Source organism: Caretta caretta, chromosome 8 (genome assembly GCF_965140235.1).
Source record: "Caretta caretta isolate rCarCar2 chromosome 8, rCarCar1.hap1, whole genome shotgun sequence".
Taxonomy (NCBI): domain Eukaryota; kingdom Metazoa; phylum Chordata; order Testudines; family Cheloniidae; genus Caretta; species Caretta caretta.
The window spans coordinates 57,750,334-57,766,306 of record NC_134213.1 but is presented as its reverse complement, the minus strand read 5'-3'; the positions used below and the strand labels follow the sequence as shown (position 1 = coordinate 57,766,306).

At 41.2% G+C, this 15,973-nt stretch overlaps 1 protein-coding gene across 2 annotated transcripts in view; it reads right to left on the bottom strand.

Annotated features, from left to right (window-relative positions):
• PLA2G4A (phospholipase A2 group IVA) overlaps positions 1-15,973 on the bottom strand; it is a 134,863-nt gene that overhangs the window by 9,879 nt on the left and 109,011 nt on the right. For both annotated transcript variants that reach the window (XM_048861619.2, XM_075131539.1), the window contains 2 exons: positions 14,253-14,495; positions 6,542-6,726 (listed from right to left, as the gene is read on the bottom strand). In XM_048861619.2, the coding sequence (XP_048717576.1) occupies positions 6,542-6,726; positions 14,253-14,495 (428 nt within the window). The remainder of the gene's footprint in view (positions 1-6,541; positions 6,727-14,252; positions 14,496-15,973) is intronic.

Here is a 15,973-nt window from a genome sequence, read left to right as displayed (position 1 = left end):
TCTCCAAGCAGAACTGCATTTTAAATCATGCTACAGCCAGGATGGAAACCTGAAAAATAGTATGTTGTTTTCTCATGACAGAGAAGTAAACAAAATCATTGGCAAACAATGATTCAAAAGCACATAATGTGGGCATATTGTGGGAGGTTAGGGAAGACCAGTCTATATTTAACCATGTGTAATCAGAATGAAATAGGATTTTCCTTTAGGAAACCATTTTGGACACGCAAGAGACTAAAAGGCAGTGGGTATGAAATAAAAATGGGTGAATGCAGTCATTGTCTTCAGCTGGCAGATTTCACTCTGTTTTGGAGAGATAAGACATACTTCAAATCTATTGCAAACAAAGGGCAAATTCTGCAGTGATGTATGCGCTGTGAATACAGACTTCTTCAAATAAATTGTACTCATTCTTTTTCAGGGAGAGTACTAAGCAGCATGGTATATAGAAACAGCAGCTTCATTGACACAGAATCATAATGTTCTCACTGAGCTCACTTGAGCTATTCAGCCACATTCTGATCTCATGTTCACCAGTGTGAATCTAGGGTAACTCCACTGAAGCCTGAAGTGGAAGTACCCCATATTTGCCACAGTGGGAACTGAGATCAGAATTTTGCTCAGGTCCTTCTTGGCAGAGTGAAAGTGGCTAGCAGAAAACTACTGTCTCCAGATTATAGCTGGGTGCTAGGTGGAGGTATGTCAGTATTTCTATCATACACGTCAGTGTTCAGAATTAATAGCTCAGTCTTTTAAGAGATCACTTTGAGACAAAACTTCATGCATTTCATTTTTGTTCTTTGCCAAGCTCCTACCCTTCTGTCAAATGGCTTTTAGAGTTGTTGGGAGTTTTGATGGAATTTATATAAGGTCTAAAAGTGCATGAAACCTTGTTGCTATTTTTAATAAATATCTTAATGTTGCTATATTGCTACCTTCCAATCTGCATGCAAAATACCTACCAACAGACAGAAAGCTCAATGCACAAAAAGCAATACAGGACTAGGCATTTAAAACCTTGCCCAGGCAACACTATTGGGAAAACATAAAAATGAGAGAAAAGAAAAGATGTCTCAGTGGAGATGACCTTACAAAGTCAATGATACTAGCTGATCAGGACAATGGACCCCATGCTCCCTTAATGACAAAAAATGGGCCAAATTCGGAAGTGAATTTTGCCTAATTAACCATTAGACTTCAGGATTCAGTCAATTAAGTGGAGGTGAGGTGTTTATGCAGGGAAGATCTAAGCAGCATGCCAAGTACAGGGACAGTCTGAGTTTGTTTAACCTACTATTGTTACAAATAGTACCTTATTACTGCAGTGGAAAGAGATTAGAGAGAAGTTCTCTCTTTTTTCAGTTTGTTTACTCTCTGCAATACTCTATAACTCATATTACTGTACCCGACATAGTCAATGGTCAGTGGTGTTTGGGTGGCTCTTATATGTGGCAGCAGAGGAGAGAGAAATCTTTCTTTTTGAATTGACAATGTGGTTGTAAAACCACAACAATCTTCAGTGGGTCTCTAAAACAGGTGTATTCCCTGACACTACTTTAAGCTCACTTTTAACAACTGACTAGGATTTCAAATAGATGGTGTCCATTTAAGTATCCCATGAAAATGTCCTTGCTGTTATTGTTTTTCTGTTGGCTTTAATACTCCTGGGAGACATTAACCTTCCTCTGGTCATTTAGAGCTGTCTGCATGTTTTGTTTCAGAGTAACAGCCGTGTTAGTCTGTATTCGCAAAAAGAAAAGGAGTACTTGTGGCACCTTAGAGACTAACCAATTTATTTGAGCATGAGCTTTCGCTCACTTCATCGGATGAAGTGAGCTGTAGCTCACGAAAGCTCATGCTCAAATAAATTGGTTAGTCTCTAAGGTGCCACAAGTACTCCTTTTCTTTTTGCATGTTTTGTCTGTCTGTTTTGATTGTAAAGGCAGTGGATCAGGCATTCCACTCTTGCCACTTAAGAAACAATAGATGTCATTTAACCTTTATTTTGCAGTGATTACTTTACTCTAGGTTGGATGGGACTATTCTTAGAAAATCCCAGATAAAACACTGGGCTTACTTTGGCAATGGCACAACTGAAAAGTTTGCTTCCAACATATTGTATAATCAACTGTATTGCAGTGACTGAACAATGATAAATCTCTACAAGATGATACAGAGACATTTCCTACGTCATATGATGGAGTTGCTCTATGAAGCTAGAGCATAGGAATTCTGGTTCATATTCCAGCTATTACATTCTTTCCAGCTACTAATGTGTATGTGTTTAATCTTAAGAATTCTTATGTCAGCAACCACCTTCTCAAGTAGTTACAACATGCAGTAATTATAAACTTGGACCTTTCTCATGCTATTTCTAATACGATTGAGATGCTGTGGTACAGTAAGATTGGTGTACATTTCTACCTCCCTTTTCCCAAACAAAACTGTAGACGTCACCTAACTCCTACGTGAATACAAAGGACCTGACTCTCATGTATACTACAGCCACTCTACATCACTCTGGCGGAGTAAAGGGGCCTGAAAATGCATGTAGCAGTGTAAAGGAAGATCAGGGCTCAACAGTTCTCAAACTGCCCTAATTCTCACTCTGCAACCCCATATATCAGGCTGGGTCACTTTCCTGATAGTACTTTCTAACAGAATATCTGATTCACTTTTGAATGACACCATGCAATCCATTTTGCAGACTTCCTCTTACCTAATCATCATTATTGTAACAGATATGGCAATTTCCTCCAAACTCTTTGGAAGATCTTACTGTGTTAAATCTATGTATCATTGTGGGTCAGGGATTGTATGTCATTCCATAGGGGAGAGTAATGACAGCCCCCTCCCTTGAACCAAGAACTTGGGGGTTGGGGTGGGGGGGAATTAGGCAAATTTACTTAGGTTGTAAGACCTCCAGAGAGATTCCACAGACAAAGGATTTTTGGATAAATAGTGTGAGTTTAATCTGAATCACAACAGGACCTTCTTTCTGGCCCAGCAAATAGAGAGGACCTTCTGTTCAAGAGAGGGCCCCAATCGGCTGGGAAAGGTTGGAAGCACTGACCAAAGCACTTGCAGAAATAGAAGGTGATCTCTAGTTAGCTTATTAGCATACAGGTAGGCTCTTTTATTGTTTATAATAAGTTTTCTCTGTAATGCCTTTACTGCAAGAATAAATGTACTTGCTTAGAAAAAGCTGTGTGATAAGTTAAAATGGTGGGCTTTTACACTGCTTATAGCCTCTGAGAAGAAGGTAAAGCAGCCTGCTGCGGCAGTCTGACTTGCAAGGGAATTCACAGTGCAGGCAGGAAACTGTGCAGCCTAGAAATACCCCAGTCAAGAGGGAGAAAGAAGCAGCTTTCCACCAAGATGGCCAGGGAAGCAATCCTATGCTCTGAGTGTCCCTAGCCTTGGTTTGCCATAAGCTGGGAGTGGACGACTGGGGACAGATCATTCAATGATTGCCTGTTCCTGTTCTGTTCATTCCCTCTGAAGCATTTGACACTGGCCACTGTCGGAAGACAGGATACTGGGCTAGATGGACGATTGGTCTGACCCAGTGTGGCCATTCTTATGCCCAAGAGTGGTGACAGCTGGGAAGCCAGAAGCTGCTAGAGCGGGTGTTCCTGCTAGACCACAGAGGGGGATATAGGTGCAGTTGCTCTGAACTGTGGCAATGATCATCATCTATTTTTGAAGAACAGCCACATTAATCCTGCAGGCACAGTGCCAAATTTTAGTTAAACCCATTTAAGTTAAACCCATTCAATGCTACTGAATTCCCATCAGTGCACTAGATTTTACATTACAAAGGACAGGAACCCATGTTGCTGCAATGCCAAGCATATGCTTGGTGCTCAATATATAACAACGTTATATTAATGATTAATTAATAACCTAATAAATGGAAATGACTTTCTCTTAGAGCTGGAGAAATTGTTAGCTTTTGGATTATAAAGAAATCTGCTTTCTGGCAGGGAGTTTCTGAAGAAGTCATAATGTCTGATCCACTTCTCAGCCTTTCCATTGAATTCACCGAGAGTCAGACCAGGTCTTCCATGTCTAAACTAATGACAGGGAAATTCATTTGGTTTGAAAATCTCTTGTCTGGAAAGATGTCAGAATGGCAAAGGGAAAGATTGTTCTAAATCTCTACCACGCGATGCTGGATACTTTAAAAAACAACAACCAGAACTGCTCTGATGAAAAATCTCCAAGCCACGACAATTAGACTCCTGAAATTTCTAACCATTTCTTCATTTAAAGCCTTTATGGCCAGTTACTGATCTGTAATCATACTTTTACATTTAGGGTAATTTTTTAAAAAACCCTTAAGTGACTTTGGAGCCAAAATCTCAGTTTCAGAAGTGACTCAGGCACTGTCAGAGTCTAAAGCTCACTGAAAGTTAATAATCCATAGCAGGATTTAGGTGTAGCAATCCAGTGGACTCCTCAGCCCCAAGTTATGCACCTATACTCCCTGTACAGTGCATGGGGAGAACTAGGTGCCTCAGAGAGAGATTCACAGAAGTCAGCATGCTGAAAGGGGGAGCCATATAAGGTAGCCCATGGGAAATGCTGAGGAGAGGGGAGTGGCCTAAGCACCACCCATTAGAGGTAGTTAAGCACCGAACTCCAGGCTGGATGAGGATGCCTATATCCACTCAGACTTCACAGCTGTGAACTTTCTCCTAGAGCTGGGCACCTAAGCCCTTTCTCACAAAAAACAAGAGAGGGACAAACCAACGACCTGGGCACTCACCCTGGGATGTGGGAGATCTGAGTTCAAGTCCCTGCTCCAAATCAAGCAGAGTGGGGATTTGAAGTCTCCCACATCCCAGGTGAGAGCCCCGACCACTGGGCAACTGACCTGGTACCTAGGTATGTACATGCACACGCACACTACCCTCCAGCCTCCTCAACCAGCCACCCCTCCTGCCAACTTCCTGATCAGTCAGCCTTGGCTTTCTTTTGTGCAAAGTCGGATCCAGTAGGTGTGCTCTGAGCACGCCAGCTGGACTTAATCCCTGCTGTAGACAGCACTAGATCAACAGAAGAGTTCATCTGTCAACCTAGCTACTGCGGTTTGGGAAAGTGGATAGGAAAACCTCTCCTGTCAGCCCTGGTAATGTCTACACGGAAGCACTACAGCTGTGCTACTACAGCATTTCAAGTGTAGGCAAGCCCCTAGGCGGCTAGGGAATTTAGGCATTAGCTGAATGGAGATTTTGAGGATCTCAATGTCACATAAATATCAGAACCAGCCACCTAAGTCCCTTGGTGCATCCAGCCCTAAGCGTGTCACTCACATCTGAAAATAAGACAGGTACTTCTGAAAACATTACCCCTATTAACTATTTATTTACAACAACAACCTAGTGGTATTTAAACTAAGGTTAAGTTACGTTTACGCTGCGCCACAGTGCGGACTATAGGGGTATGAACTGCGCAACATGCACCAAAGTACTGCGATCTAACTGCCCCGGGTGGACGTTGCTGTCATGAACTAAAAGGTATCTAGTTCACGTTAGCACACTCCTGTTTGAAAGAGGACTGCGTTAATGTGAACTCGGAACCTTTTTGTTTGCACCAGCTGCATCCACACAGGGCAGTGAGATTGCAACACTTTGGTGTGCTCTGCAGTTCACATCCCCATAGCCCACACTGTGGTTCGGTGTACACAAACTCTAAGTGTGCTGATACACCTTCCATAGACGATCTAATGAGTAGCTTATGGTAGATAAGGAGAAGATTTTTCACTTCTTACACTAAGAATTTATCTTTTTGTATTTTGTTTAACATGAGATAATCATGACATCAAAAGAAGACTGAAGTAGCAGTTCAGATTTCTGGATGTTTGCTTATTGTAATTCTCCTGTATTATGGAACTTACATATGGTATTTTCTTCTTTATTTGTGTTGTACTGTTTTATTTTTTATTAGTAGTATATTTTATAGTATAAATGTAAGCTACTTATTTGCTTAATATTGATTACAAACTTTTTTTTTTTTACAAGAGGAGACAACAGATCATGGCATGCAGTTTAAAAAAAAAGATTTAAGGGTCAAATTCTGCATGTCATTGTGCAGTCAGGGTTTCCATAAAAGTCAGGTGAGGAATTATTTCAAGTGACATTTTGTTGAGGGTCAAATCCCACTGCCTTCCTTGTGGTAGTAGACTCTTCTATCTCAGTGGAATTAATCTCCTGAGTAAAGTGAGCAGGATTGGGGGCTGAGTAGAAAACTGGTGATGTGAAAGTCAATTACTGCAGAGCTGGAGCCATGATGGCACCAAAGTAAGACTTTTGAAAAAGAGCCCTGTGAATGGGAGGGCCTAGAAGACACAAAAGAGTGGAGTTTGCCACCAGCATGGTGGGAGGATAAAAAGCATGGTCCAGCTTTTCAAAGGTATTTAGGCGCGTAACTTCCATTGAAATCAGTTGGTGTTAAATGCCTAAATATCTTTGAGAATCTGGGCCTAACCTCCTCAAAAATGATAACACAAACTGAAGGAATGGCCTGTTCTACTTACTTTGAAAGGAGGACTGGAGTCACTTGGCCTTGCAGAGAAATCAAAGGAGATGATGAGATCAACGCCTCGCTGAGGTCTTAAGATAAGGGGGTATGGCAGGTTAAAGGTGAGCCCACTATCCACTACATGAATCTTTTTGCTCTTCACATCTAGTGGCTCATATATCCTCTCAAATTCATCAGGATCTAAGCAAAACAAAACAAAAAACAGATCCAAAAATCCCCAACAGTTAGTAACTGAATAGGTAAAGTACCCTTCTAATGGATTGTAGAATCACTCAGATCTATGGATGATAATTGCATTAAGTAACTTAACTAAATGTAAGTCTAACGTGATCTACTGTAAAGTAAGAAGTCTTAACAAAAAATGTATGTGTGTATTAAAAATAATCACAATAAGATGACTTCCAAAGTGACAGGAATTAGCCCCCCAGAAATGCAAAGAAAATAGTTATCCAAATCTGATATCTGACTGCAAAATCATAAATGTTCACTGTATGACCTTCAGTGCCAATCTGCATATCCAAACACTATGTTGACATCCTTTCAAGGCTCCATTGTCTGAAATTAGACTTTAGGCATGAATTAACACGTTACCATGTTGCTTGTCACATTGGCCAGAACCATAATATTGTTTTCCAGAAAAAGTTGTTAGGTTAGAGTCTGCAGACCCAAAAGCATGCAGTGTAACCTCCCTGATCCCAAAGCTCAATCTGTGTGTACGAGGGGTGGGGGGCGGAGGGAAAGGGAGATTTCTGTGTGTCCATTTGCACCATCCCAGTCTTTGGATACTGCTAAACACTCCCTGTAGAGCTTGAATATTTCCCCCTAAGTCTTAAAGATATTTCTGAAGAATGATTTTTTTCTTCATAGCGCACCTGATTGTACCACGTAACAGGACCTTTAATCATAAACCGTGGTTTGCTCCCAAACTTAAGTTTAAGATGCTTGTGTCATAAATATAAAGGGAAGGGTAAACACCTTTAAAATCCCTCCTGGCCAGAGGAAAAACCCTTTCACCTGTAAAGGGTTAAGAAGCTAGGATAACCTCGCTGGCACCTGACCAAAATGACCAATGAGGAGACAAGATACTTTCAAAGCCGGGAGCGGGGGCGGGAAACAAAGGTTCTCTCTGTCTGCGTGATGCTTTTGCCAGGAACAGAAAAGGAATGGAGTCTTAGAACTTAGTAAGTAACCTAGCTAGATATGCGTTAGATTCTGTTTTCTTTAAATGGCTGAGAAAATAAGCTGTGCTGAATGGAATGTAGATTCCTGTTTTTATCTTTTTGTAACTTAAGGTTTTGCCTAGAGGGATTCTCTATGTTTTGAATCTGATTACCCTGTAAGGTATTTACCATCCTGATTTTACAGAGGTAATTCTTTTACTTTTTTTCTTCAATTAAAATTCTTCTTTTAAGAACCGGATTGCTTTTTCCTTGTTCTTAAGATCCAAGGGTTTGGGTCTGTGTTCACCTATGCAAATTGGTGAGGATTTTTATCAAGCCTTCCCCAGGAAAGGGGGTGTAGGGTTTCGGGAGGATTTTTTGAGGGGAAAGACATTTCCAAGCGGGCTCTTTCCCTGTTATATATTTGTTAGACGCCTGGTGGTGGCAGCAATAAAGTCCAAGGGCAAAAGGTAAAACAGTTTGTATCTTGGGAAAGTTTTAACCTAAGCTGGTAAAAAAAAGCTTAGGGGGTTTTCATGCAGGTCCCCACATCTGTACCCTAGAGTTCAGAGTGGGGAAGGAACCCTGACAGCTTGAAATTTTGATTTAAACAGCGATGTCTGAAGAGGCCACTGTAGTCCAAGGAATGATGAACACTATAGCACCTGAGCACTCAGATTATTTGTTTCTTTTGTCTCTCCCTCTAATATCTACTAGTGTAGGGTAGTGTCCAGATGCGGATGACCTGTACTATACAGGAAGGCAGACTAGATGATCTAGTAGTCCCTTCTGGCCTTAAACTTTATGCCTCCAAAGTTAAACAATCATGCATGTCTGACACAGATGTCAGAGTAAATAGTCACCCTTGCAAAGGTGTTTTCATGTAAGGAAAAATGAATGGAAATTGATTCTTACTCTAGTTCATAAAAACCAGGTTACCCCTTGCACTTCAGGTTCCATGAAGAAAACTTTGCCCATTCAACCTCAAATCAAGTACTTTGATTCTTTTCCCTTTACCCAAGAACAGATTCATCAAATGATGCACCAATTTCCTATTTTGTATCTGAATTTCTCAAGGGAAAACACATGTAACTGAGACGCAGAACTTCTATTGAGACCTAACCAAACATCAGAATAATAGTTCTCTATGCCTTATTAAAAAGCTACTCTTAACTTAAGTCACAGGCAAATACTTACGTTATATGTTAATAACACCTTACATTACTGGAAGTGTAAAAACACACACATTTACTTTGTATGTATTTACATTTCTTTCAACCTGGAAAATAAAAGTCAGCTGTATCTGTTTTTCTTTTGTTTGTACTGTAGCCAATTTACCTTTCCAGTTTTTACTGATACAATGATTGTGTTTCATTTGCATTTGTTTGTTTATAAACCATTTGCTTTCACTAGAATTTTTTTTAAAAAATTTAAATCACTTCATCAATTTATAAAACCTTTCTTTCTTTAAATTTATGAAATTTAAATATGGGGCCAAAATAAAGTTCTTGTTGAGAGGTGCAACACTGGCTCTTGCCACAAACTGGTTTTAGTTAGTATAGTCTTCTTTTTCAATTTACCACTGCTCCACAATGCTAAGCAGAACACCACATTTGATTTCACAACGGTAGTAGGGTCTCCCATCTCCAGGATGAGAATAAATCAGTGTTGAGACCACTTGTACTAACACTCGTACTGTATTGTTATTAATGATGCTATTCTTCATATCTCCATCTATATCAGCAAAAGGAACAGCTGATAATGTTAAAATTGCTTCCTAAACTGCATCAACAATACAGGGAAAGAATCATAAAATATCAGGGTTGAAAGGGACCGCAGGAGGTCATCTAGTCCAACCCCCTGCTCAAAGCAGGACCAATCCCCAATTTTTGCCCCAGATCCCTATATGGCCCCCTCAAGGATTGAACTCACAACCCTTGGTTTAACAACCCAATGCTAAAACCACTGAGCTATCCTTCCCCCTCCTATATGATCTCTGGTGCCAGGCAGGAGGAGCTGCCCTTTGTACCCCAGTACTGCACTCCCCTTAAGGGCTGGGTTAGGAACTGTTGGTTCATCTTGGATTTGTAGGTTAAAGCAAGGATGCCCAGGGTAACTGCTCTGTGCATTTCTGGCAGCCCTTGTAAGGTATCCCATGTTTTTTATTAGACTCTGAATGTTTATGGGAACCCCCCCAAAGGTTAGCACCTTAAGGGTCTAATGCTTGGAACACCTACAGCACTTGCCCCCAAATGTGTGGCATACCCAGCCCGCTACCAAATAGATTCGGAGAGGTTAAGTTCAGAAGGGACCATCAGATCATCCAGTCTGCCCTCCTATATACCATAGGCCCTCAAATTTCCCCAAGCTACCCCTGTACTGAGCCCAAACTAGGGTATTTATGTAGCACAGCACACACAGTGACTCCATGAATTGGAGTCAATTACAGTATGTTACATGGAATTTTTGCCTCTCTCTACAGCATCAGCATTGGCCACTGTTGCAGACAGGGTGCCAGGTGAGAGAGATCATTGGATTACTCAGTTATGGCTGGTCCCGGTTTTCTTTTTTGTAAAAGATACTAGTTTATATTCCTAGGAATTCTGCAAACTATTCTCTGTGAGAGGTAAGATAAAAATGGTAGGACTTATTACATGTGAATTCATCAAAGAAAGATGCACCTCTGCTAAGAGACTTTCTTATCACATGAAATCTTTTTTAACAGTAAAACATAAAGAACAGTCATAAATTAATAGAATCTGTGTGGGACCAGCACAGATTGACTATCCGATATACAAGAATTTGATTTAGAAGAAAGAATGTTTCAAGTATAGCTTATAAAACATGTTCTCATTTTTTATTTCCAGATGCTCCTTGTCATGGCAATCAACTTAAAGGAAAGTGAGGGAGTTGAAAAGGGCATTCACAACTGACGTGCATTTACCATAAAATAGTTTCCATAAATATTGAAATAAGGAAGCAAAGCTTATGAGATAATTTTTCCCCATTGTTTTTCATTTGGCATTTTCTCAAGAGTGTTTTAAAGGGTGTTGGAACATCAAAGGTACAGAAATAGATCAACAGTGGGTCTATATAGAAATTATTCAGGAGTTTTCAAGTAGATTGGAGGTTATTTCTTAAAAACAAAAATAACGTGGGGAAAAGTTAGATGGGAATTCTACTTAAAATAGAAGTGGACAGCTCGGGCAGAACTAAAGGACTGGATTCAATAAAACTCCATCCAGCTGAGGAAGCATATGTTTAAAAAATATATACAGATTAGAGGCAGAAGCCAATCTGGAGTTTTAATTGAATCAAAACTCAAAGATTGTAAACAGCTGAAATTCTTAAAGGAAAAACAAAAAGTCTCAGTGTGAGGACTTCCTGCTCCAAGGGATTAGAGCCAAGCATTGGTCTGTTTGAAGTCAGTGGCAATAGTCCCGGGGATTGCCTGCAATAAGACCAGGATCTAGATCTGCGAGAGCTGGTTGTCTTGAACAGGTAGCAATTCCATGACCAGGTGTGAGTGGGGCTGCATCCCCATCAAGCAGTTAGTTTTTGTGGTAAAGGGATCAGGAAACCCGAGTTTACCTAGTGGTAAAGGGATCAGGGAACCCAAGCCCACCCACATCATTGGGTTCCAACCCCAAGACCTCCATAAAGAAGACTTCTGCTACTTATGGTCCAGCGAACACCCTCTCCTGGGTCTCTGCCTACTGCTCTATCCTTCTTTAAGATACGTTGTGGCTTGCGGTTGTCTCTTGCAACCTGACCCATGGTCTGCAGGCTGTGGGGGGGTCTCAGCTCCGTGCAGCAGTCCTCCTCCTGGAGATGCTCTCCTGGCATAACCCCTCCATATTAAATCTACCAAATTTAACTGGGAAGAGAACTCTACAGTTTGGATCACTTTCCATAGGGAGATCTGTCCCTCTCCACCCACCACCCTGCTGTGCTGAGGAGACTCCCTTTTAAACCCCTTCTCCAACCGGAGCATGCCCAGCATGCCTGCTGGGGCAGGGCTCCCCAGGCCCAGAGTTGTTCTTGCTCCCCTGTCTCTCCAGGTCATCAAGCTGAGTGGACTTTTGGACTGCCTGAGAAAAGTGACCCAAAGAGTGGAGCTCTCTTCCCAGTTAAATTTGGTGGTTCGATTGAGCATGATACCACACAGAGCACCTGTCCCCAGATCTGCTCACTCTCCTCTCTTGCCAGTCACTCCCCACTAAAACATACCTAGAAACAACTGCACAACATAGCATTTGCAATTCTGCAAATGGGAAGCTAAAGTATGTTGCTTGGCTGTTCTCCCAACCCCACCACTCTTCTGGGCTTATCAGGCCGATTTGGCTGGTATTTAACAACATAACCCCTGCATGCCATATAAGGGCAGGGAGGGAGGCAGAGAATCATATGATTCTCTCTTGAAAATTTCTAACACACCTTGTGATCTAGTGTGATTATCGTGTCTTATGATGTATAGGGCTTTTATTCATGTTTATTATGTATAATACACTGGCCTGGCCTCATGCATGTGGTCATGTCTCCTTCTAGTGGATGGTCCTATCTACTGTATTTCCTTCTGCCAGCTGCTACTTTTAGCTGAAGCATTAGATAACTGTACTTTCAATGGTGCAGGTCCTGAATTCAGTCCTCACTGATGATTGTCAAGTATGCCTAAGTGCAGCCCTGGTTCTTTACCTATACTATGACTTTATAAGTCTGTGGTCAATGTGAAAAGCACTATACATATGTCAGCTCTGTTTTTTTAAGATGTCTTTATTTCTGGTGTGTTTAATTTTCCTATTAATAAACAAAAAGAAAAAATATTTTTAATTCTGGTCAAATTATATTGTTTTTAAAACCATGGATAATAGCAACATGGATAATTGTTTGATGGTTAAATACATCCAGTGCCTTGATATAAAAGAACATGAAAATCATGTAATATTTTGAATTTATTTCAAAGGTTCCTTTGCAGCCACTTCTTTAGACTCCCAGGCTCTTGTACAAATATAGATAAACCATCAGTAGTACTGAAAGTACACCACTGAATAATTCATCTTAGCACAGCCCCTCTGTTCCTAACCACTGAGGGCCCAGTTCTATTGATAGTTACTGTTGAGCAAAGTGCAGGGATTACTCATAATGATAAGCACTATGCTTGGTAGCTTGCAGGACTGGATTCTAATCTTGTAATTTGAGCAAATACTTAGAAATGCAAAAAAAAATGTCAACAGCAAAAAACTATTAGAACATGGCCAGGGAAACTCCAGATGATCTGTAGTCAAAAATTTCTCTCAAGTGGAGGCAGCTCTCTGTCTATCTAAGGTTCAATTTTAATCCAAATTAAAACCCTGGAGGTTGAGGGTTTGATTTTACATACTATGTGCCTTAAATATACTACAGTTCATTAAAAGTTATTTTTATCACAGATCTGCTAAGCACTTTCCTGCCTGTTTTAGGCACTATAAATACCACTATAAATATTAAGATTACCCAATTGTAAACACCTCTGAGCTGAAAAATAATGTTTAGAAAGTGGAGCACACAAGGAATGTATGAGCCGTTCAAAAGGATAGTTACATTAACAAATACACATTAGAGAGTCACTTTGTTTCTTGAGCTTTTAAATGACATCTGGTATTTACAATTCCATAATGACAAGTTCAAACTTCCCCCTCCTGCACACACATGGACTAAATATGAAGAAATTTGGATGTGCCCAATGGATCAAGCATGCTGAGGTAGGGATTTTAATGAGGAGAAAGGTGTGTCTTAGTGGACTAGCAGAGTAAGGGTGTTCCACACTGGGGATAGTGTGGAGGAAACACCCAGATAGCTGGGAGAGAAGCAGAAAAACAGAGCAGCAAGACTGGAGGCAGAGGCTGATGCTTTGAGATCTACAGATGAAAAATGCTATATAAGAACTAACTGTTATTGTTGCTGATCTACTATGAAAAATTCAAGGAGTAGGGAGTAGGGAAGGGACAGGATTTGTAGAGGGAGTTGAAGGGGGAGCATTAAGGGAAGAAAATGATGTTGTTTGGCAAGACTCATTTCTGCCCCATGCTAATAAGAGAAGATGAAAAGAGCATGATGGGACATTCCACATAGTCTTTTGTGGGTATTTCAAGAAAGCCAGGAAGTGGCCATGTACAAAAAGCACCTTAGTCAACTCTACCAAGGAAAGAGCAACTCCTCCCCACCCTACAAGTAAGTATGTTGTTCAACCAATTCTGACAGGAGGCCTTAGGAGTGGGCGTCATACAGAACCAACAACACATTGCACTTCTATGGAGTCCTTCCTGATTCTGCCAGGAGGCCTCGACTTGCCTCATATAGGAATAACACATTGCGCTTACAGCGCCAGTCATCTTAAGGACCTCAACATGCTTGTAAATACTCAAGACTGCCCCTATGCAAATGTGTTCTAGCTTTCAGAAGTGTTCAGTTGTAAGCATTCCAGTCTAATGACATGTTCCCACAATTGTAGCTCAGTTTATTCTTTCACTGACAGAAATGCAGTGCACAGATATTTTGTGAACTAACCTGCAACTGCCGTGTCCATTTCATCCTCCTCCACAGATTCCTGAGTACCCAGGCCTGCTAAAGGGGAGAGTGGGTACCATGTGTTGAGGTTCAAGCCCAGCATGAAGTTGTGTACTTTCCCAGCACGCCCTTCTCTGGTGTTGAAAAGGGAACTATCTCCCACCAAGGCCATCAGCATGCGCTGGACCCAGCTTTCTTGACTGCTACTTTGAAGTTCTTTTTCAGCCTCAGGATTTTCAGTGCCTGTGTGTAAAAAAATGAACAGCACTGAAACAGTTAACATGAAAAGTCTCAAAATGAGGCTTCAGTTTCAACACCCTACTGAAGCAAAAGGGCGCGTTCACATCTCTCCCAAGACCAAACCATGCCCTGCTCTCGTGCGCAGCTCAAGTAAATGGAGTTTGTGCAGAGCATTTAAGAGGAGCTGGAGGAATTCTCACTCCTCAACGCAGAGTGTCCATCTAACATCTTTGCTGCTTCTATAATAGCATGTGGAGATGCCTGGATTCCTGCCACTGTGGGATGGGTGTGGATCCATGTAATAGCACATTCACTGGCCTCTCCATGACACACTCCTGAGTTGCAGGAAAATTCCTGCTGTATGGCCTTGGCCCTGCTAGGTGGAACCACGGTGGCAGTACTGCATTTAGGGCCCCCTGTGCTGGCGAAGGGGTCAGCAGCATTTCACCAGGTGAGAACTCAGGCTGTATCTGTTCACACTCAGAGCTGTGTCTTCACAGCGATAAGGGGTATATAGAGATACATAAGGATGTAGATATTGAGCTAAATCTTAAATTCTACAAATCTGCATAACAGAGAAACTTGAACATTTAATAATTAAGTCACAAAAGTTTGTCTATGGATCTTGCTTTATTAAAAAATAATTATTGAAAATCTAAATTTTGGGTCAAGATTGTTCTGATAACATCACCCAAGTAAACTAGCAATGCAATCAAAAGCATAGCACCTGATTTCCAAAAGTGATGAGGACCCATAGCTTCCATTCAAACCTGCAAAGGATCTTACCGCCTGTGGGGCATGACCTTGAGCTCTCCGAACTCCCACCAACTTCTGTAGCTGTTTTGAGTGTTCAAGGGATTTAGAATCAGGCCTGATGTTCCAAGTGTAGCACTCTCATTTTTCTCTTTAAGGCATGCTTCACAATGAGCTGGTTTTCATTTAAATAGGGGCAGAGTAAGTGTCAAAAGAGTAGGAAGTCTGATCTGCAGGTCCTACTGCAGACTTATCCTGTGGAAGTGTGAGAATCATGGCAAGCCCCAGCGCTTAGTGTCACAAATCAAGCTGTGTAAAGCCCACACAGACATACAAGGCCGTAAATAATGATTATTTTCTTTATGTGACACTGAAACAGGATATCTTCAAATAAACACCAAAATTGGTATCTCTCCCTCCCCATTATTTCAAGTCAAAGGAGAAATGAGGAGCTTCTTACTTGACTAAACCTCATTTTCAAAGGTATTGTTTTCTTCCTGCCACTGCTGGCACCATCCTTAAAACCTAAAATAGTGCAAGGAGCTGCATCCCCTTCATTGCTTTAGTTGTTAGTGGTGATATTGATTCTTGTAGAAGAAATAGAGACACCCAAAACTATGATGTGGTACGTGCATGAAAGAATAAGGGATTTTAACATAAGAACGGCCATACTGGGTCAGACCAAAGGTCCATCTGGCCCAATATCCTGTCTTCCAACAATGGCCAAT